General features: G+C 40.8%; 1 protein-coding gene across 17 annotated transcripts in view; it reads left to right on the plus strand.

Moving 5' to 3' along the window:
• The window catches only part of DTNA (dystrobrevin alpha), a 177,104-nt gene that overhangs the window by 110,714 nt on the left and 43,363 nt on the right, over positions 1–23,027 (plus strand). For 8 of the 17 annotated variants that reach the window (XM_021386446.1, XM_021386447.1, XM_021386434.1 and 5 more), the window contains exons 5-12: positions 3,437–3,522; positions 5,073–5,227; positions 10,473–10,578; positions 13,198–13,364; positions 15,729–15,853; positions 18,280–18,288; positions 20,382–20,462; positions 22,319–22,408. In XM_021386446.1, coding sequence (XP_021242121.1) covers positions 3,437–3,522; positions 5,073–5,227; positions 10,473–10,578; positions 13,198–13,364; positions 15,729–15,853; positions 18,280–18,288; positions 20,382–20,462; positions 22,319–22,408 — 819 coding nt within the window. The remainder of the gene's footprint in view (positions 1–3,436; positions 3,523–5,072; positions 5,228–10,472; positions 10,579–13,197; positions 13,365–15,728; positions 15,854–18,279; positions 18,289–20,381; positions 20,463–22,318; positions 22,409–23,027) is intronic. The other 9 variants (XM_021386441.1, XM_021386440.1, XM_021386448.1 and 6 more) reach the window with 3 other exon arrangements.

Consider the following 23,027-nt stretch of genomic DNA (forward strand, 5'->3'; position numbering starts at 1 on the left):
TGTATAAGAAAGGACCACAAGGGACAAGTCAATATGTGATTTAAAATCCAATATACCTCTAATTTATTCAGCTCTGGTCAATATATACTGCCCCACATGTACTGTGCTGGCAACCTGTTAGCAACAAGTTGAAGATCATCCAAGCTTTATACAGCGCTCCTTCTTTTATTTATAGCCCACTTAAAATCTGGCAGGATTCTCTGCCCTTGTGCAGGGGGCATTCCCCTAGGTCTGCAGTATGATTGTCTTCTCGGGAGCTAGAACCTGGCCAGCACAACTCAGAGCTGTCATGGTGAAATGCCAGCTACCTGTGCTGAGCCCTCATCCCAATTCTATGAATCTCATATTCTTTCACAGCTTTGGAGATAATTACGTCCCCCTGCTGCCTGATCTCGAAGGGAGGAAAAAATGGGGAGGAGTTATAGTGTGTGAGATTTCACATTACAACTCCAGTGGTGTTCTTTCATGCTAAGCCAAAACCAAAGTGCAAACTCATAAAACTGCAAGTCAACAAAATCAAAATTCACAGACAGGAATGTCATTCCACTTAATTTGCCCCTGGCGTATGAAAGTCACTGTCATGTGGTAGAGATCCCTGACAGGCAAAAAATGGTGAATGGGCAGGCTTTAAAAAATACAGACAAAACCATTCCTGGTTTGCAATTTAACTGCGCCTGGAAGTTGGGCAATAGTTTTGCTTCAAGGGCTCAGGTGATTAGCTGGCTTTATGAAATAATAGCATACCTCATTCACTGGCACACAGATGCTATACAACATGACAAGTTCAAACCTCTCTGAAAAATTCATCCCAAGACATGTCAAAGCCCAGACAGCCAACTAGGTGGAATGTCAGCCTCGTTCAATAAAGCAGTTCCTAAAAAGACTTTTATTAAGCAGACTGTAAGATTATCTGTTCTAGGTCATCTTCAGCACCTGCTCAATATTGCAGTGCAGCTGTTCTTCCTGCAAAGTTTAACTGACAAGAACATTGCCGATTTTTCTGTCGCTTGACATGTTTGTCTCATGCATAGAGCTGAGAGCTCTGGGCAATGAACAAACTAAATCTAATTGCAGGGGCTAGACTTCTGCAGAGTGAAGTGGAAATATTCATGCCTGGTTTTAATCAAATGTATGTTAGAGCCATATTGAGTTCAAGGTGTAAAAAAAATGTTCAGTGCCTGTTTGGATATATAACTTCTTGCTTGGCCATCTATTTGGAGCTGTGAAGTGTTAAATTGCCCTCTTGTCCATCTTTGCTAATCACTGAAAGTGATGCAGTCAGGATGGATTTCACGGAGGAAGTCCTGCAAAAAAGAGCATGTCAGAGATTTGGCCATTATGAATTTTTCTTTCCGAAATGACAGAATGTTGCTTGGTTCCAATAATTTTGTCCCTGAAACCCGTTTGTGAAAATTGTAGAATCACCAAGGTTGGAAAAGATCTAGGAGTTTGTAATGACAGCCCCCAACAATACTGCTTCCATTGCCCTAATTTAGGTGGGTGATAGGAAGTCCAGAAGTACGGAAGAAGTTTTGCTACTGGGAGTTGATGGAAAGTTGATCAGGCAGTCTGGGGGACTTCCTTGCCCTGGAGAGAGGCTGTCTTTCCCTGCAGTCACACACTGAATGAAGAAACTTACTGCTCTGCGCTATGTCTAAAAGCATGTGTTACTTTTTGCCCTTTTCCCCCCAGCAGCAGGCGATAACCTTTGTGGCCTGGCCATCATTCCCTTCTCTAAGTACTCTCTCCTATGCTGCTGCTAAGTGCATGTCAGCTTCAGGGGTTGCCTTGGCCATCATTAGCGCTTCCAGTACTTTTCTGCAGGGAACTGAAGAGGAACTTCTGGAAGAAGGGTGCTTAATAAAACCAAAACATTTTCTGCCCTTTCCCGTTTCCACTAGCAGAATTTATATCTTCCTGCATTAGCCAGCCTAAAGCTTCGTTCAGCAGAGGGCTTCATGCTGCTGTGAGCCGCTGCTGTGGCAGTGGCTTTTATGCTGTAAACAGTGCGAGGCCCCGCTGCTGCCTGTCAAGGGCATCTGTAGTGCTTAGCAATAGCTTAGGGCACTTCTGCATTGGAGTGATACTGGAAAGTCTTAGGCCCCATTATCCTCTCTGTTCATCAGTCATATTTATTTATGCATGCATGTGTGTATATGTATGCACACACACGCACACACACATATATATTTGGAGGGCTAATTGAATATATACTGAGTCTAGTGATGCTTTTATGAATACAAATGACTGATACAAAACACAGTGTCAGAAGTAATCAACTCTAACCGAGAGATTGAAGAGATAAATGAAATCTTATTCTTTTCTGTTCCTCTGTTCCATACCATTTGAGTGTGGGAAACGCCAGTGGCTCTGAGATGGAGAGCTGAAGACGAGTTGATGTGTCTGCCACTCAAGAGTATAATCCTGTTAGTAAACATAACTAAATCTACTGGGAAAAATATCTAAATCTGAAGCAATTCCACATGGGCTTCATTTTTTCTTCAGATTTTTCCATTGCTTCTTAATAAAGCTATTGCTTCCACTTAGCATTTATTTTTCTTTAGCGTAACAACTCTTTCAAAGGCAGGTAAAAACCCCTTGATAAAATACTGCAGAAAAAAATCCCAAAGGTCTAAAGGGTATTGTGCAAAAAAAGGAGTGCAAAATGACCGAATTCTCAGCCATAGCCACAATTTGTTTGCACAAATTAGAGTCTAACCAACAAGGGGTAGAAATGCAGAAAACTGGAATAGATTCTGAAAGTCCTATACTGGGATTTTAATCTCATGAAGCCAGGCAAAGAGAACACAATGTAATGAAAAAGGAGTTGTGCAACAAAGCCAGCACAAAGGAACATAGTGAAGATTTATTTCTTAAATTGTGAAGTAGTGGATTTATTTCTTTTTGTCTGCATCTCTTGTTGATTTCCTGACAAAAAGCAGAATTTTTAAATGGGTGAAGAATATTCAGAATTAATATTCAGAATGATGTGTTACATTGAGCTAGAACTAAATCTAATTTGCTGAACTATAAAGATGATTAACTGGCCAAGCTTAGGAAACTGACTTTTAAAAAATCAGAGCTACTTAAAAGTGAATGGAGCTGTAAAGCATGGAGCATACTTTAATGTACTAAAACAAGTATAAGAGAGAGGCCGTGAGTTTGATAGGTGTCCTTCAGTACTACTATTGCATAAATAGCAGGAATGATCATCACCTTAATGCGTTATGAGATAAACAGAGAGTCAGATACATAATACATCTCTTTTGAGGTCTTTACAGAGCAAATTACTGATGTTTGTTCCTGCAAAACTTTATGGGTCTTTATGTGTGAATCTCCTTATAGGGTGTATTGCAAAATGTCGCGTCAGCGATAAACATTTGAAATGGAAAGAGGTCCATATTACAAAATATGTCTATTTTCTGTTTTTGAACAGGGAAGGACATGGTAAAATTTCCGTTTTTGCAGTCAAAATGGCCTTGGCGACTCTTTGTGGAGGAAAGATCATGGACAAATTAAGATGTAAGTCTTTTGGGTGATATTTTTTACCTGTTAATTGTCATTGTATTTGGAAATACAACAGCACAGGCAGGGAGAAGGAGGAATTATGATAGGTTATAGTTTCATTGCTGAGTTTGGGATTTGCACTGTATGCACCTGCAAGAAAATCCTGCTAAAAGTTTTGCTGAATGTCAGAGAAGATTTCATGCTTTTGAGACTACATTGCATTATTCAGGCTCTGATTAGTGAAAATCTGATTTTTTTTCTTTGGAATGGTTAAATGCAGAGTATAGTCAAGTGCCTCAAATGGTCATCATGAAGCATCACTCAGCAATTTCTCAGGCTTTTTTTTGAAAAATAAAAACTTCTCTCTCATTTCATACTTAGAAGTACAATATATTTACTCATTTTTTATATTTCTTCCCACAGGGCCCGTATTAATTCCATCTATTTTGCAGAATGGATTCTCATTTCACGGGACTTATTGACAGTTCCCAGCCAGCTAAGACATGGTTTACAGGCAGCAGCAAGGAAAGATTTCATGTTCAGTGCTGTGATGTCTGTAGTTCAGGTCCAGAACAACATTTTCCAAACATTTTCACCAAAGGATTAAGATTAATCTTCAGTTTTCTCTGAGCCTTCTACCACAGCCAAAGAAAATGGGATTTACAAATTGTTGTTGATTAGAGTAGGCCAGTAGAAATCCCAGCTGCAAATTTAGTCTTCCAGATCAGGTGCCTTTTTTTAATGTACAGTTTCTATGTAGAGATTCAAATACAGACTGATTGTAAATTGCACACTATTCTCTAGGCCGCTTTAAGAATAAGGAGCAGAGTGCATCCAGTGGAAGACTGGGGAATGATGTTAATTTTTATGGTAGCAGTCTCAGGGTTCTGTCACCAGGATCTTTATTCTACCTTCCTAGAAATGAAGCGGCTGACATCACAGCCTGAAAAATGATGGATATTCCTTAGTCTGTGATCCCATGCTAGGCTTAGGATCCTTTTAAGCAAGAGGAAAAGTAGTGGCTGAGAGAAGAGAAACCTGCATCTCTGGAACAATAAAACTATGTAATATTTTTATACACGAACAAAAAAGCTAAATCGAGAAAAGAATAGAAAGTAGTGTATTTGAAAGAGCTTCAGTGTTTTGTGTGTCCAAAACAATGATAATTAACTTAATGAGCTTGTTGCGAAGATTTAAATTTGACAGGGTAAGCTGGCAGTAGGCAAAAAGCTGATGTTGCGTATCTTGTCAAATTAGATCCTTCTTATCTGATTAAATTGCTGCCTCGTGTCATGCATCAGACTTCACTTAGAAAATGACCACACACAATGAAAAATAAGCAGGAATATTTTCATATCAAAATCAGCTTCTTTTTTATATGTAAATCATTCTCCTTGTATTCTACTGAGTAGGGTTATAATTAAAAATGCAGTAATAGTGGCTCTTTCCATAAGCAGAACATGTTTAGCATTTCTGGTTCAGATCAGATAATACTGAATTAAGAGCAAATTTGAAGCTCAAACTAAAGTTGCTGTGTCCTTTTCTTGTCTTTTTTTCCCCTTCAGATATATTCTCAATGATTTCAGACTCCAGTGGAGTGATGGTTTATGGCAAATACGACTTGTTTCTGCGAGAGGTTCTCAAGCTGCCCACGGCTGTTTTTGAAGGGCCTTCATTTGGCTATACAGAGCAATCAGCAAAATCTTGTTTCTCACAACAGGTAACTGAAGAACAAGTGTCCTAGACACCGGCTTTCAGTCACTCCTCAGAGCAGGCTGAGGCTTTTCTCCTTTCTTACACAGATGTGCATATTCAAACAGGGAACACTTGGCTGGATGGAGATTCGCTTTGCTAATTTCTGGCATGCAGGTTAGCTGCGTGCCGTGGGAATCTAATCTCTATAGGTTACCTACATAGTCACTGAGGAGGGAGCAGCTTTGCCAAAAAGTAATTCAGAGCAGGATCCTAGCTTAGTTTCTAAATTAGAGACCCTGTGGAGACTAATTTCCTAATCTAATCGCTGAAGTTAGATGCTAACTCTTATGTAATGTAAATTCCCCAAGACATGCTGTCTTCTACTGCAGTTAGTTGTTGTTGCTACAAACATATATGAAACTTTAAGTTCACCGTACAAACTCTCATCAAAAAATCAAACTATGTGTTTTTCAAGTGATGGTGTATGCACACAAAAAGTTTACAAGGGAGTAGAAAATTTCATCTTCAACATCCATTGAAAATGGAAATCAGTAGGCACTAGAAAATCCCTAGTCCCATACAGATATCATCAATGAGATAGCATCAGGAAAACAGTGAGGTTTCCCTGAAGGGAGTATAAGATTTGCCACACCTCACCAGCCTGTGTAGGCATGCTGAATACACCACTTTGGCAGCAACTAAGATCGAACGCTTTGAAATATCCCATAATCAGGGCTGAGCGTCCACTTCTCCAATACAGTGGAAGGAGAGAGATTCTCTGGCACTTGCCATGCAGCACACTGAGTAATGCCATAAATGTAACATAAGGGAAGATGCTGAAACTGGGAAAATGTTAGAAATAGAATGTTATTTTCCTTCTCATTACATTCATTACCAAAATGTAACTGAATACTGTTGAACAAATGGAGCGGGTATAGTGTCATTTTCATGCAAAACAGTCTCATTTTTTGTTTTCCTTCAGTTTCATCACTAATCAGTAGGCTCTCCAGTCAACTGAAAGGCATTGTTGAAATTCATTTATTGAATCATCTCCCAAATGATTTTAAATGATAATGCTTGCATGTGTGAAAACAGTCTTGTTTCACAGTGGGGGATTTAAAACAGCACTTCATATTATGTTGAAGAATTTACATAGTAAAGTGACTTTCGGTAGTTTTGTGTTAAAATAATAAAAATGTGCTCTTGCATGGCAACAGAGCATTCAAGCTTTCAACATTGAACACGATACTATGAAGATCAAAAATTAGTTTCTTCTTTTTGCTTACAGTGTCATTCAGGCCTCATTTTCTATCCAAGCAGCCATCAGAAATGGTGCTTTCATTGACACCGCATCCAAATAAGAGTGGACCAGACATATTAAGCTACCTTAAGATAGAGCCTCCAAACAGGCATTAAGTGGTTTCGTTTACAGACTCCATTTAAAGCTACCCAGAGTTGTGTCTCTGAGAGATGTCAGTACTCAGTGGATTTACAAAGCTGCTGGTTTGCATTTCTGAGCAGCCAAGTGTTCTTGTAAATCTAGTCCAGTAACTCACTTACATTCACTTTATGCAATTCTCATTCAGCCGTCACTAGGAATGAACAGGAGTTTTGAAATATGACTCTAAGCAGTGTATCCCTATGACACTGTGATAAATGGTAGCCACAGTCTTCATCACACCAACAGTCATGCTTTCATTTTCTCATATTATACTTAATGTACCTTGGGATAAGTTCAGCATTCTCTCTATTGTTTTAAGCATTCCTGAACTTCAGAAACTTCTATTGGAGTTAATTGGCTATATAAGGTAGAAACAATTACTATTTATGCTTAAGCATAGGATGTTTGCGTGTATTAGTACCATGTGATTTCTCCAGTACTGTTTTTAAAGTTTCAAGTGAGGGAGTTTGCTTCAGTGCCCACTAGGTTGTACATCCAAGCAGATCGGTGTATTAAAATGTTCATCCTGATATTCTAATACATTTTTGCTGTATTTGTTTTTTTCCTTTTTTTTTAAATAGTTTTTTGTTTCAAAATATCGCTTTCCCGAGCAAACCTGATCATTTCACTGTAGCACAGTATCTAAAAAACATAATTAGGTTAAACTATTAATTTGAAAAAAAATTGCTAGCATGTTATTGCAGAAATGAGTCTCCTGCTCTATCCTTTTTTGCATGAGCCAACCAATGGCAATTGTGAGCTTCAGCTACTGGGACATCGTGTGGTAGTTAAGAAATTCGGGCTTAGCATTCAGCAGAGACTGGCTTCAAGATTACTGCTTCTGGTAAAAATTATAATAACAAATCGGACTCTTATTTGAAAACTGTTTTTAAGTGCCTTCCAAACGGTTTTATATTTTTCATTGCAGTACATACAACACTGCAGAAAAATTCAGTCCTCGATCATCTCCTTATTGTCTAAAAAAATTGAGGCAGATTCCAAGCATTATGAATGTTTTCTTTTTATCCACAGCTAGGAAGTTACACTGATGGTATGATCGCTGTCTCTGAGCTTTTTTGTGTAAAAAATAATTGGTACTTTGGTTATCTACAGAAACACTTACGCGTCTGCTTCATAGCCTAGACCTTGCCTTCCCTAGGACAGAACATTCAGGCATATTATTGACTCAATACATGTATTCTGCTGCAGAAGGGAGTCCTCTCACACATTCGCATGAGTCATCCTTATTCCATAGTACTTCAATGCATTACGTGCCTGTTTACTTCTAGCCATTGTCCCCACGCCTCCAGAGTGGTAAGGCAGGGGTCTGGGGTGCTCAGTTAGCCACTTCCATTTGCTCTCACTTTGGTTGACCAGAAGCAGCTCAGCCCCATAATAAGCAGATTCCTCAATGGCACAGGAAGAAAAAAATTCTAGGAATGATCTTTTGCTTGTGATGCCAAATCCATTTCAGTTTGCATCTGAAAGGAATTTACCTGTTGCAGAAATGTTTGTTTCTTCCCCATTGTACTCATTCATTTAATTAAACCATGTGTGTTCCTCTTTGAACCACTGCTGAAGGGAATGGCTGATCAAAATAGAAACAGCGTTTCCTCATCAGCAAATGTATGGAATTTATGGAAATGCCAGGCAGAACAAGTGATTTAATGTTTCAGAATATGGATCTGTGGCTCAAAAAGGAGTTTTATAGCCACCACTTTCCCCCATGGGTAGGATTAATGTGATATCATATTGTATTCATATTAAAAAGTGCTATGATGCTAAAAGCCATACTTTTAATTTCTCTTTTTATCCCAAACTAAAAAAAATAGGCACTAACTTCATTTTCTTATCAGTTGGCTAAGTGTTATTCCACAAAGCCAGACCCCATCTGCATGTGATATATATTTAGAAAACAACTTTCTGTTTCTATTTTCCCAGCAGCTGATAAAGACTGCAGAAGGAAACATGTCTTTTAAAATGTATGGAAATTGTTCTCCTGGTGCCCTTTCAAGGGGCACCGCTCTCTCCAATCCATAAAACCAGTGACCACCGGAGGAATGGTCACTCCTCCACATGGCTCCTCCAGGCTGTAATGCTGTCGGTGAAGCTAAGTTGCTTTAGTTGCTATTGCAAATTACAGTTGCATGCTAAAGCTTGATCCATTGTGGAAGAGCTGTTCTTGTCTCCCCATCTATTTGCTTGCTTTGACCACTTGTGGGTGCTCTGCCAACTTACCTCCCAGCAAGAGCAGAGAGGAGACAGGGCTGCTTGGCCCTATAGCTGGGGCACTGGAGGATCCTTCTTTTCCCAGATTTGGTTATCCACTCTGGGAAGGTCATTCATACAACAAGCAGGTGGTAGCTATTCTGATAGTGCATTGACACAGGCTGTCTTTGGGGACTGGCAGAGCTTTAATTACCCTTACTAGATGGTATGTTTGGACTTCCATACTGCAAGTATGGCAAAGAAAAGCAGTATCTCATTAAGATTTAGATCTCATATTCCAGCTACTTCTGTTCTTTAAAGAATCAAGATGGTTTTCACAAAAAGCCTGAAGTATTTTCTCTTGTTTGAGGGATAGAAACCTTTATATAATTTGCAATATCTTGCAACATTTCAACCTGGACTTCAACCAGATTACTCCGGAGTGCAAAGTTTTCCATTGATCACTCAGTGTATAAGAGAAATATTGATTTTCTGTACATCTGGCAGCAATTGTATATAAATGCAGCTGAGGCACTCCATCTGGAAATTTCAATTCCTAAACCACTCCACTACACGTGAAGATAATACGTGTCACTGCATAGCTGCTGTTTTCCTTTCTGATGAGGATAACCACCCTTCTTCAGCAAGTTAAGGCAGTACTTAAGCAATCAAATATGAAAACTTTGCACTCACTTTGGATGTGGGGATGCCACTTAAATACGTATGTCTGTAAATTACACCTGCACATATTCTCAAGAGGACTCAATATTTTTTATCTTAATCTTACTTTAAAGGAAGGCTCAGTTTCTGATTTCTTAAGGACTCTCTCTCTTGGACCAACCAGTAGCTGTGTACTTTAGTATGCTTTCTGTAGCCAATGTACTACATAGGAAAGAGGAAGGACTTATGGCAGAGAAATCTGAATCTGAAATATCACCAATAGGTCTGAAAAAATCTGAACTAAGGTTTATGGTGACTCCAGACATCTAAGAAACTTAAGGCCTGATATTAGATTTTTAAATCAACAAGGTTATTTTAGAATTGAAATCTCTTAGAAAGATAGAGTGGTGTGGTGCTTATAGATATAAAGAGTTAACATTTTCGAAGTCCCACAGTCAGAGCTCTCCCACAGCCACTTTCCGTGGCCCAAAGGCTATGACACAATCTGCTGTGATGATCTGCTCATACCTTGCATTGTTTTCTGAAATTATACTCCCTTGTCATTGTTTTTTTTTCTTTGTTGGACTATCAGCCATTCTTTGCTGACTATTAGCTATGCACAGCGATACCCTACATTTACTTGTATTTGTTAGAGGGTACTCAAAACATTTGTGAAAGTAAATGTGAACTTTATTCATGAAGGATATTTGGCTGATGACTTCAGAAGACTCTTCTCATAAGTGGGAACTAGGAATCTCCAGCCCAGCCTCATGAAAGTCATACAAATTCTGACTCCTAAAAATAGTCCATGTTTCCTAGTATCAGTTGTTCTTTTCAGTAAACCAAGGCTACAAGAGTATCTGAAGCTTGTTCCCAAGTGTTTCTCTAAGGACAGGATAAAATCATGTTGTTATATCTGATTACTGATTCTTTGTCCATGATTGTTTTCTTATTTGAGCAGAAAAAAGTCACGTTAAACACTTTCTTGGATACTCTCATGTCTGATCCCCCGCCACAGTGTCTCGTGTGGTTACCACTTCTGCATCGGCTGGCAAATGTTGAAAATGGTAAGTAAGAGCTGTTGCCAAAAAAATCACATTACAAGAGTAAACTTCTGTGTGATGATTTTCTCACTCTATGGGTGATTTTGTAGGAACTACTGTACTGTGTTCATTGATTCCATGTGCTATTTTTACAGTCACTGGTAAAATATTTAAAGAATCCTGTTAGTCTTTCAGCCAGAAACACGGCTACTCTACTCCAGGAAACGTGCTTTAGCAGGGAGCTTCATCTAGGTGATCTCCAGAGGTTCCTTCCAACCCCTACGATCCTGTGATTTTGTGATGAAGTTTTGCTGTGCTCTGGAAATTGTCCTGATCATGCCGACTCCTCCTGTGCTCTGGATAAGCAAAGAGTGATAGGATTTCATCCATTCACATACTTCAAGGCCATGGCTTTTATTAGCTGTGACATATGGCAGTAGTGGAGGAACAGCTTGGCAGTTTCCGTTCATGTGGTATTCTTGGCAAGAGAAGGCCAGTGCATTGCAAAATACCAACTAAGAAGTCCTTAAGAAGGACTCCTCCTTAGCCTATGCTGCCAGGCAATATACTATGAAAAGGAGCAAGGAAGTTCCTGATTCATCCTTGCCTTTTGCTTATGTGGAAGATGAAGATTTAACTGTGAGGTTTTTCTTTTTCTTTAAGGATTGTCCTTCCCAGAATGAGTAGATGACAGACATTAAGACAGGAAAGGACCATGAAGATTAGCTGCTTTGATTATTGCACTGAACACATTGCTTATCTCTGGACAGAAACGTCTTTCAGACTTACAACTCCTTGAGCACCTTGGCAAAAGTCCATGCTCACAAATGTGGAGTCCACCATCCAAACCCTTCATATACGATTTCTCTAGGACACAGACAGTGCTGCCACACTGAAAGTGCAGGGGCAGAACTGGAAAGTCTGCCTGTCCCATTTCTGTGTGTGGCCACTAAATTGCACCCCACAAACTCTGTACAGGTCCTCAGGAACTCTTCTGGAAGAGTTTCTCAGCTCCAAACCAGCCTGCTGCTGCTGTCCAGAATGACCAATACTGCCAATATTAAATAGGCCAAAAAAGTATGAGGAATGCTTGTCTTGTTTAGGTGTACTTGTAAAAAGTTGTGTTTAGGTGTACTTGTAAAAAGGAGGCAATCATGCTGACAGGCATTATTCCAGTACTGTTAAAGCTAGAAAAAGGGAAATTTAAAGGAAGAAGAAGTTTATACCAAAACAAAACCCACATTAAAATACTAATTTTGCACTATAAATAGATTTTTTGTAAACAATTTTCCAGTCCAGAGTTTTGCCTCTGAGGTTGCTGTGTAAGGGGCTTGTTGAATATTCTTGTGTTCCTGCTTCTTGGAAGGTTTGCCTCTAGCATAACTGAAGCTTTGAGACAGCACAAGGGTAAAGAAGCAAGGCTCAGAAAGCAGAACAAATCATATATTCTCACACTGTTGGGGAATAAAAATATTCAGTGTATTTCTTACAAGTAAGAAGAGTTTCTTACAAGTGAGAGTCTGGAGGAAGTCGAGATGTCCAGCCATTTTGGTGATAACAGGAGACAGATACTTTTGTACATCTTCTTGTACTAAATCCCCTTTCCACTTAAAGGCATGAAGGTGGGTGAGGTGACAATCTTAAGTCCTCCTTGGCTACAGAGCCAGCAGTCTACCCCACCTTCCTCCAGGTCCTGTCATCCATCAGCTTCCTCCTGCTCTCCTCGTCCATCCCTGTCCCTCACTGGCTTTGCACACTTTCCCAGCCTCAAGCACAAACCCTTCCTGCTGCAAAACTCTGGCAAGGAAATGAAACCTGACATGCTTAGACTGATCTAAATCCTCCCAGACTGAACCTAACGAGGGAAGAGCAGGTGTTTGGGTAGAAGGAGAAGTACAGTATCCCATGGTAAGTATGACTCATGGTACGGTGAGGAGAGAGGAATACACATAGCAGAAGCGCCAGGAGGGGAGTTCAGAGTGTCCTGACTGATGCTTTAGTGTGCTCAGTGCTCGAATCCTCATCGCTGCCTGCTTCTGAGGGGAGCAGAGAGCAGGACCAAGCCGGTTCCTTCAATGGCCACATTTCCAAAATGAGGTTTCCAAAGCCAAATGTATAATTCCGTATGCCTAAATGACATCAGCTGTACAGGTGAGACAGAGGTAATAAAGGACAACTTTATGCCTGAGTGCATTGCTGTGCTTGGAGTAACCAGGCAGCAAGTCTTACTTTCTCTGGGGCACATTGCTGTACCTTCTAACAGCATAGCAAAACATTCAGCTTCCTCCAGCAGTGTAGCTAAAGGCTGCAGGGGATTTTCTTGCTTGTGTATTTCCTCTAAATTCTCTTAGATACAGTTTGAACATATTTCTTGCTGCCGCGAGCAGAGGCACAGGTATCTGTTCAGCAGAGGTCAGGGGCTTAGGGCCCAGTGTGGTCACTGTTGTCTGCAGCTCAGGCCAGATTCATGGAGGGGTGCATGAGCTTTTGTACATAGAGCTCCATGGGTCAGAGCTGCAGACAGCGCCTGATGCCTCAGATTCCTGGAAAGAAAAGATTCACCCTTCCATTCAGGGCTTTTTGTATCAGATTTTCCTTGGGTTCCTCTGCTTGGAGTTAAAGCTTGGCGTCTCTCTCTCCCAGTCTTCCATCCTGTCGAGTGTTCCTACTGCCACAGTGAGAGCATGATGGGGTTTCGCTACCGCTGCCAGCAATGCCACAATTACCAGCTCTGTCAGGACTGCTTCTGGAGAGGCCATGCCAGCGGTTCCCACAGCAACCAGCACCAAATGAAAGAGTACACGTCATGGGTAAGGGGAGGCTCGCTCCTGGCCGCGGGCGCTTTGCCCTGGGGTGGGGGCTCACAGCAGGGGCTGCCAGTTGGGATCAGCAACCTGGTGGGAAAGTTGCATCCCAGTGAGCTGACGGGAGACCGCGAAGGTGGGAACAGACTTTCTGGAGCGTGGATTCGGGGCGCGTGTGTGTGACAGCTGCAGGCCCGCAGCGCCGAGGGCCCGGAGCAGAGCACCAGCCACACAGTAAGTCCTCCTGTTCCCATGGGACTGTCCCCAGCTGTCCCTGTTGGACACTGCTGGCTCCCTGTAGATGAAGTGGCTTAACGCTGGCTCATCGGTATTTCCAATCAAGTGGCTGCAGAATATATGTAGTGTTTGGGATGGTCCTGGCACGGTAGATTTGAGCGTGGTCATAGGCTTAGATCTATCCGTGGCAGTGTTTATTGTGGAGAAAAGCAGACTTCAGCTTTTTTATCGTAAAATTCCTTTTGTAAGCTGCCACAGAAGCATCAACAGCTACCTTACCTTTCTCAGAAGGGCATCAGGTATGGGGGCTGTGCTCCCTGAGGGCTGCAGACAGCCCTGGGTCCCTGGGCCTCCCCATCCCTCAGGGTGCCCAGCCAGAGACCGGCAAACAAATCCTGACTGATCTCAAATATGACAAAAGTATAATTGTTATAAAAGAAAATGATAAGTGAAGCAACAATTCACATACATACAGTGCTTGTTGTATGCTTCTTAACAAAGCTCTGAAACTTAACGTCTATAAAACAGCTGTCTTACTGTTGATGGTGCAGGCAAGGGTTAAGTCTGATGTGATTTGCTCTGTATGCCAGTCACATGGCCCTGCACTGCCTCAGAGCAGATCTGGGTCTGTGAATGTTTTTGTGGGTCTTAATTGCTGCTTTTTGCATAGACACAATGACTTGAGCTTAGTCTCTGAATAGGGGAGTGCCAGCTACCTAGCTTTGGCTCCATTTTTACCAATCTGTGCTATAAAACCATTTTTGGCTGTAGCAAGAGAACTGTAGTTAGAGGCAAGAAATCATTTTAACATGTAAGATTTCTGCTCAACAGAAGACAAAACATGACTATACCTAGTGTGTTTCAAATGCCTCATTGTCAGAAACAAACATTTTCCTTCAAGTTTGAAATTGCCTTTCTATAGCGTTCATTAGCATTCATTCTAAGTAGGTTAGTATTATCCATAATGCATCTATATCAAGCTCCATATGCAGGTTAAAGGTGTTCATATACGTGGTGGATTTCAATTGATCTGAATTCAGAGTAAAATTGCAATTTTAATATGAGAGAAAAAGCTTGAACTTTACGTATTTAGGATGGGATTGTGTAATAGAAATATTTCATTATTACCTTGATTACAGTAACAGCTTTATGTGGGCTGCATGTGCATATATACAACACCACTGTTGCTTAATTCTAAAGGCATTTTTAAATTTCATCCTGCTGAGCTGTTTTTTTATGGGGGAGGAGAGAATGTAAGGATCGTCAGCCCCAGTTTAACTGGCAGAGAAGCTGAGTCACAGAGAGGTGAATTGGATTCCCCAAGAATCTCTCACAAAGCCTAAAAGTGGTCCTTGATCTCCAATCTCATGCCTAGAGAAGGATTCAACTGCAAGGAGTGCTCAGACAAAACTGTAAAGCAGAGAATGTTGATTTTTTTGCTGTTGGAAGACTGGTGGTATTTGAGGCTGAAACTCATGCATTCTGCACAGAGCCTCTCAGTCTTTTGATAGCAATGACAGTTTGTCAGCCTCTTCTCACGTGCTGTTGCCGTGTTGGTGCAATTCTGGCCACATTTGTGTGAAATTTCCCAGGTCCTGCTTCATTCCCCAGTGTAACAGGGAGCCAAAGAGGAGCTTTATAGCAATAGGGTGCTGAGCTGAGGAGAGAAACGCTCATGAGAAGGAAAAAGAATGTAGCAACTCTGTACCCGGCCCCCAGCTTGAAAGTGCATGGTGTCTTGTACAGTAAGCTATACAGACAGGCACAAACAGATGGATTCAGCTCACATTGCCAGCTGGTGAGGTACAGCCAGCTCCAGCCTGGGAGACCTCTCATTGTACTGCCCTACCTTCTGTGTTACCTGAGCACAGCACTGCAGGGACCCATGGCAATTGCACCTGTCTGTATAGATATACCTCCCCAGAGCCTTCTCTGAAGGCAGCCGAAGGTAAGAGCAATCTTTTCTCCAGTCTGAATGGTCTATGGCTTACCAGAGTGGGGTGGGAAGGGACGGGGGAATGTCAGCCATACTGATATAAGCAGTAGAGCTTCCTGTTGTTTTGTGAGTCCTACAGCAGAAGCAGTTTGCACCTTACTTGTCCACATTACCTCTACCTTCCTTGTTCCTCCCAGAAATCACCTGCTAAGAAGCTAACTAATGCACTTAGCAAGTCTTTAAGCTGTGCTTCCAGCCGTGAACCTTTGCACCCAATGTTCCCTGACCAGCCTGAAAAACCTCTAAACCTGGCTCATATTGTGTAAGTATTTGTGCGCTGTAGAGAAAGTAAGCTTTGTTGTGGGACTTGCTTACACCTAGCCTAGATGCTATAGCTCTGAACAGAACAGGAGGCAGCTGTGTCATTACCAAGTTCAATGCATCACAAATGCAAATCTGCTGATAGAGGTAATTAGTACAAAAACGTGCTTCTGGTGTGTCTTCACTAGAAGGTCAGTGAAGTATGTACATATAATCAAATATGGGACGCAATGATGGTATGTCTGTGTTCTCCTCAGAAATAGAGAAGATGCAATTTCATGCAATTTCATGCAGTTTCAGCACTTTGGGATGTGTTCATGCTTAGAACATCAGTTTATAGACACCTGACTTCAGTGTACCAAAGGTAGTGACACAAGGCACTAGAGAAAAGTAGAGTCTGACCAATTTTGTAGAATTCAGAGTTCTCACTGAATTCAGTGGAGCCACAACTTCAACTGACCTCAAAGACCAGCTGTATGAGTCTGCATAAGTTGCATCTTTAGTTGACAAGTCACTTAAAAAGGGCCTATTATCTTTACATTTTTGTATCCTTCTTTGTGCAGTTATAAAAGTTTTCCAAGCCCCGAAAGCATTCTCTGGTCTTCAGACTAGAAGTGCCCCGGCAGATAGGCAGTGCCAAGTTGCTGTTAGGCTCAGCTGTCACTTAACACCTGCACAGCTCCTCGTGGAGGAGCTCTTTGGAGCACATCAGCTGGAGTTGGATTTGCTGAGCTGTCACTCTGCCCTGCCTGGTGTAAAAGCCTGGCTATGCTGGTAGAGGCAGTGGTAATGTCACAGGGCAGATTTGGAAAGCCAGGGAGCATGGAAACAAAACAGAAGCCTCCGTTCCCTGGTGGCTCAGGGCCTCTGAGGCCTCAGGGCGTGTTGGAAGATGGCTGGGCTGGGCTGCTGTGAGTGGGCTGAGTGCAGTTAGGTAAGGGAAGGAGAAGGTACCGTAATTGAGTAGGATCTGTTCCAAGTCTTTGCTGTGAAATTAACACCTTCCCTTCTTCCAATCTATATGGGCATAATTTAGAGTGATTGGATGTGAGAATGAGCCACCATCTATTTTGTTTTATGATAGAATTTCTCTTTATCCGTAGATTGAAGGCAATATAGCTATATTGGATATAATGGGATGTGAGTGAAAAACCTGTAAGTTGTGGAAGTAGCATGATCTACAGCATAATTCACATAAATTAACTGAGGGGAGAAATATGCCACGGTACCTCATCGAGAATAACTTCTTGCCAATGTGATTTTTATTTTTAAACATAATGGAAGTTGAGAGAAACAGCTCTGGGCGAGAATCCAGGCAAAAAAGGTTTTTATACGTGCATTTAATGGAAGAATTCTGGCAACAAAACTGTATCCTTTTTTTAGTAGTTTCTTCCTTAGATGAGTACAAATACTCTCTGCATTACTATATTGCCTTTGCTTTTTATCGTTCTTTCACTTAGGAGCGGTAGCAGACAGAAAGACAGCAGGATTTTTCTGTTTTACTGGAGCCACACAAAATTTTCAATTAAGTAATATATCTAAGGCTCATTTAGGATAGTTTTCAATGTGTGGTTAATCTGATGGAGGAGTTACAAAGGGAGCATTTTGCATTTCTATAGCTAAGGTTGGCAACAAAAATGGCACTGTAGGTTGGAGGGATTTTCAAATACATTCCGCAGTGGCCTAACGTCGTTTGCATCTAAGCCAGTGGGAGCGTTATTTCCGACATCAGTAGGGGTAGTTTAGACCAGCAAGGAGCACTTTGTAAAATTCCTGTTATTTATTTTTTTACTATGGGCATGGGTTATGCCATAGCATGCATTATTACGTAGCGTTTTTAGGTAGTATTGTTTAAGTGTTTTCTGCCTCCTTGAGAAAGTTGATTGAGTATCATCAGTTCACTTTTATCGAAAGCTTAGTCACTCACTTTCAGAAGTTTAGAAATAACCTCTGAAAGATTTGCATTTTTAGTCAATAGCTAAGAGTTTTCCTTTGTTTTACCATAAGGGATACTGCTCTTGTTTTACCACATCACCAACCTATATAGGTCCTTGTAGATGTGTTTGAACATCCATTTGATTTTTAAGCTAAATCTGAGGAATTTGACAGTGGGCATCAACCCTGCAGAAACTTGACTTGGGAAAGCTCAGATTTGTTTTAATTGTGGTTTTCTTGATACAAGAATTGATGAACAAATGCCGATCACAAAAGTTTAGCAAAGCCTTGGAGTTTAGAGACATCTGTACACAAGAGTAACTCTGCATATCTCAGCAGCATCGGTGACCTTTTCTGTGTAGAGGCTCTCTTGGTTTTTACACTGTCAGGGTCATAGGAGTGGAAATTGTCCAACACTGTACTTAGATCACATATTTTTAAACTGGCAATTTAATTAATTTTCTCTTTTCCATTTCATTTTGGCTGCAAAAGAGATACTTGGTGAGTATTTTTCTTCTTTAGTATGCTTGTTGGAGGAAAACAGCTTGAGAAAATTCCATGATCTCATCATTACCAATCCCTAACCTTTTATCGGAGTGCACAGCCAAATTGATCATTGTTTTTGAATGCAAAGACATATTGAAAGGAAAGAACTTTTCTAGGAGTTAGAAACCTTCCCTTCCACCCTGGCTTTGAGATAAAACTTAGAAAAGACATAAACCTGAAGCACGTATGTAATGATCTGCTGAAGTTCATGGATGCAGTGTACCTACTTCCACACAATCAGCAGGAGTGAATGGAGTGCCAGGCAGAGTGGAACTCAAGCTCTGCCAAACCCCTCCTTCCTGCACTCAAGGGGAGCATTGTAAGCCAGCCTCTCCTCCTGTCATCTTTGGCATCTATGACTGTGCAGCCCTGGGCTAGACCCATCTTTCAGAAAGGCTGGCCTCTGCCCAGTTAGAGTTTGAATGTATTTGCTGGGCAGTGGTTGCGCTGTGAAAACTGAGAAAGCAGCAGATCAGTAGTTGCTCCTAAATAATTACAGTTCCCAGCCAAGAAATCGCCAGTTGCGTACCCATTAGTTTCCAAGTATTCTCTCAAAGTTTATTTTCAAATCTCTGCATTTCAAGGCTCATCCTACAATGACCTTTCCATTATCATGGAATCATCCATGATGGCCTTGCCCAAGCTCTTCCTAGCCCTGATGAGGCAGTTTACAGAAAATAATACTTAACACTTCTTCATCCAGAGATAAGTATATAGGATGCAAAATTGTTTCTAACACAAGTTCTGACCAACTATATCTGCAATTTTGCCCATGGGTCCGAAGACACAGGCTAAAAAGTATATTGTCCCATAAGTATGCAAAATCCTACATCTTTCTATTCCCAGTTTTAAATTTCTTTAAAATCATTGTGGTAGTTTCATGCTGGGAAATCCATTTGTACTCACCAAAGAAGATACTTGTGTTTGTTTTTGAAGAGTAACAAAGTAAAAATGAAAATATATATTAATAGTTCACTTCTGTGCAGAACTGATTTTCTTTGTTTCTTACAAAGAGTTTAGATGACTGATTGTCTTGCATAATAGAGCATAGTGAATTTTTGCAGATGGCTACTGTATTTTGATTTGTCCATTTGCAAAATTCAGAAAGCAAGACAGATTTTCCACAGAGTTTAAAGGGAATCATGACCAACTTGAAATCCAGGCATTTGACAGCCTGGTCTGTATATAGCATTAGGTTCTGCTTATACCTGAAAACCCTGTGATTTTAGTATCATATTTTCTGTTTTTTCCAAAGTATCCTTATATTTTGCCTAGTGTTGTATAAGAAGTCCATTAAGAAGGGAAAAATTTGCTTTGATGGGCACAAAAAAAGATTATGCACAAAATGTTTTTAAGAGGAGACAGTAAAAGAAAGCAGAGGAAATATTCCTTCTCATTTCATTTTGGTAAGAGTGGGAAATAAAAAATGTAATAATAAAACCATCATTATTAATAGGTCCTTTTAAACTAGAAACTTACTTTAAATTTTGATTTAGGGATTTAATATACCGGTTGAAAAGCTTTGCACTTAAGGCAGTTTTGTACTACAAGTATTTTATGGGACACTGAGGGGTATGGGTATGCTGTGGTCACTGTGGGGATACGGCAGCAAGGAGCACAGTGCCAGGGATAAATCCAAGAAAAGCTGTGAAATTTATTGGCAACTGCCTCATGCAGACCTCTGTGCTGCCACAGCTCACCTGCTACTGGTGCTCAGCCTGGCTAGTTGAATGCACTGACTGCACCACAAACTACAAGCTCTGGAAAGAGTACACTTGCCAAATTAGGAACAAAATCAAGAGAATTGCTTAAAACCCACCTCAGAACACGTAAAACTATTATTTCCTGCTAGACTTAAGTAACAATGTGTTTTTATCAACTTCTGGTTAAAAACACAGCATCTTTAATTTTAATCTGTTACTTAAAACAGAAGATGCCTGCTGTAATGTTAATTTAAACAAGAAACATATTTAATTATCTGTAAATAATTGTTGCTGATGGATTTTTTGTACCAAATCAATGCAACTAGATATTTTACCTTCTTTTAGGCCCCCCCGACCGGTAACCAGCATGAACGACACACTCTTCTCCCACTCGGTTCCCTCAGGAAGTCCTTTTGCAAACAGAAGGTGAGTTGTTACTCTAATTAAATCACTATATGAGGGTGGTAGAGGTTTCCACTTCTAATTTCCCCCTTCAAAAAAGGCAACATAAAATTAGCAGACATGGGCAGAGAAATGCCTTGGTTATTTTGGACTGATACCCAGATATCCAGATGGAGAGATGAAGTAGGGGCACTCCAAACTCCTCACAGTGGAGTGTAGAGCACCGGTTCTTATTTGGACCCTTAAGTCCTACTAAATGTGCTCAAATGCAACTCAGTCATCTGCTGACAGAGGCTGAGAATAGGCTACATAAGCCATTTTGTAGATGTTGCAGCACTGTGGGCACAGAGATTGGGACATACCATTACCTACCGGGAATGCCTGCGTCATACTGCAAGATGTGGTATGAACAAAGGGAAAATGTGTTCATTCTCACAAGATAGCAAGGCATCCTTCCTTCTGTTAAGCCATTCAGATTTTCTTTAAAGGTTACAAGAGAGGAAGGGTTGTCTTGGAATATGGTGAGTCTTCAGGAAACAATACAGAGAAGAGTGATCAGAAACATTAATCCCAAAGAAAAGGTGCTTGCAGCTGAGTATGTACATTTTGGCCCAGTATTTTGGCTCATATGTCCAAAATACATGTGTAGCATTTGCTGGCTGTTTCACCTAATCTCTATGTAAGCCTACCAACATACATAGATTAAAAGGTGGCAGAAAAATAACATCTTGTTATATTGGGGAAGATGAGTGATATGTCTTCCTCAGGTGCATTTTATTGCTTGGTCCTTGCTGTATTCATCAGTGCTTCGGTGTTCCCTAATAACCGAACACTGTCTCTGGGTGTGCATGGATACCTTTTTTAACACAGAAAAGAAATCCTCAGCGTACAACACTGAAATGTCAAAGTAAAGATGTTTGGTTACTACTTTGATTTATGAACTTTGGTACTGGGAGCTATAAACTGTAAACTCTCATTGTTATCTTAGTGCAGGTGGCAGCTGGGTACATCTGAAATGCTTTTTGAAAGCCAGCCCCAAAGCAGCCCCTACGTCTGCTGCCTGTACAGGCAGTGACACTGCAAATGCAAATTTGTTTCTACAGTTGGAGTATATGGGATTTTATGGGCTGGGACAAGGCAGAATAATCTGTCTGTGGCCTCTCCAAGACAGGTCATTAAAAGCAATGCTCTTTAAGACCATAGCTATTGCTTCTATTTATGCCCAAGAAGTCCCTTTCAAAAAAAGTACGCTTTGACATGTAGGTCTGGAACCTGCAGGAATAATTACAGCAGTTTACTGTACAACTTTTATTTTTTTTCGTGTGAAAAATTCCTGATAATTTTACTTTTGTCTTCTTCAGTAATTCAACTGACTGCCTAACTGTCAGGATTAAATGTAGGTAATCTCTGGGCCATTAGAATTATTTTCCTCCTAGAGGAAGAACTGACTGATGGAGAATCCCCTGAAGGCAGGAGACAAAACCCACAACCATAGAAACTCAGACTAAGCACATAGTATTTCATCCTTATACAACAAAAGTTTTCATGATGCAGTGGCTGGTTCTGGCTTTTTTTTGAGCTAACAGTACCCTGATATATAAAATAATTCTGTATAATAAGCGCTATTGTAACCTTTGTTTCTTTGTCCTAACTGCATTTTAAGAGCTTCACGGCTTACTCTCATTATTTTTAACTCTTATACATTTGAATTGCATCTATTTATTTGGGAAAAAAAATAACAAACACCTACAAACCATCAAGTCAGTGTTCTTTCTAAGTGGTTGTAAGTTGCATTTATTTAATGAATTCACTGTGAACACGCTACTCTCTGTGCTTACTTTTTGGAGTATTAACAAGGTTTCATTGTTTGAATCATTCAGGTTACTTGGGGGTATAAATGTAGCCAGTCCTGTGGCTGATGAGCATTCTCTTATAAAGCTGTATGTAAATCAGCTTCACAACAATTCACGGTCAGTATGAGAGCACTAACCCACTAACTGCCATAGTTCTGTAGCTCGTGCACTAAATCATTAGCAAGTCTGCTAAATTACTAAAGATAGTTTTTAAGGAAGGGCTCTGGCGGGCTAGAGGGTTTCTTGTGGCTCTAATTATTCTTTTGATTAGACTTCCTGCTGGCTGTGGGCTTTGCCAACTTTCCTTGCTTTCGCACAGCACTAATCTTTCATTTCACCTTTTCACATGGGATTAATATTACACATCTGGAGGAAGTTGGACACATTGTTTTTGAAAGCCAAAAAATGCACCTCTCTGTTTGCATCTTCAGCGCATGACTTCCTGGGTGTATTCCTGACAGAGGCATGAAGGAGGCTCGCACAAGAGTCTGGAAGCGATTCCAAGTCCTACAGCCAGCCTGTCCTCCCTTGTCCACAGCTCTTGCTGCTGGGAGTTAGCGGTCTGCAGTTAGTGCTGCTTGTTAATAACCCTCCCCGAACCACTTTGCTTTGCTTTTCAAAATGGCCACAGAAAGGCAGGTGTACGTCCTCCTGAAGTTAGTGAAAACCTTGCATTTACTCAGGGAGCTTCAGAGATGGACCAGTGCCTCTGGCTGATGTGCTCTTCTCCCAGCAT

The sequence above is a fragment of the Numida meleagris genome, chromosome 2 (assembly GCF_002078875.1).
Source record: "Numida meleagris isolate 19003 breed g44 Domestic line chromosome 2, NumMel1.0, whole genome shotgun sequence".
NCBI lineage: Eukaryota > Metazoa > Chordata > Aves > Galliformes > Numididae > Numida > Numida meleagris.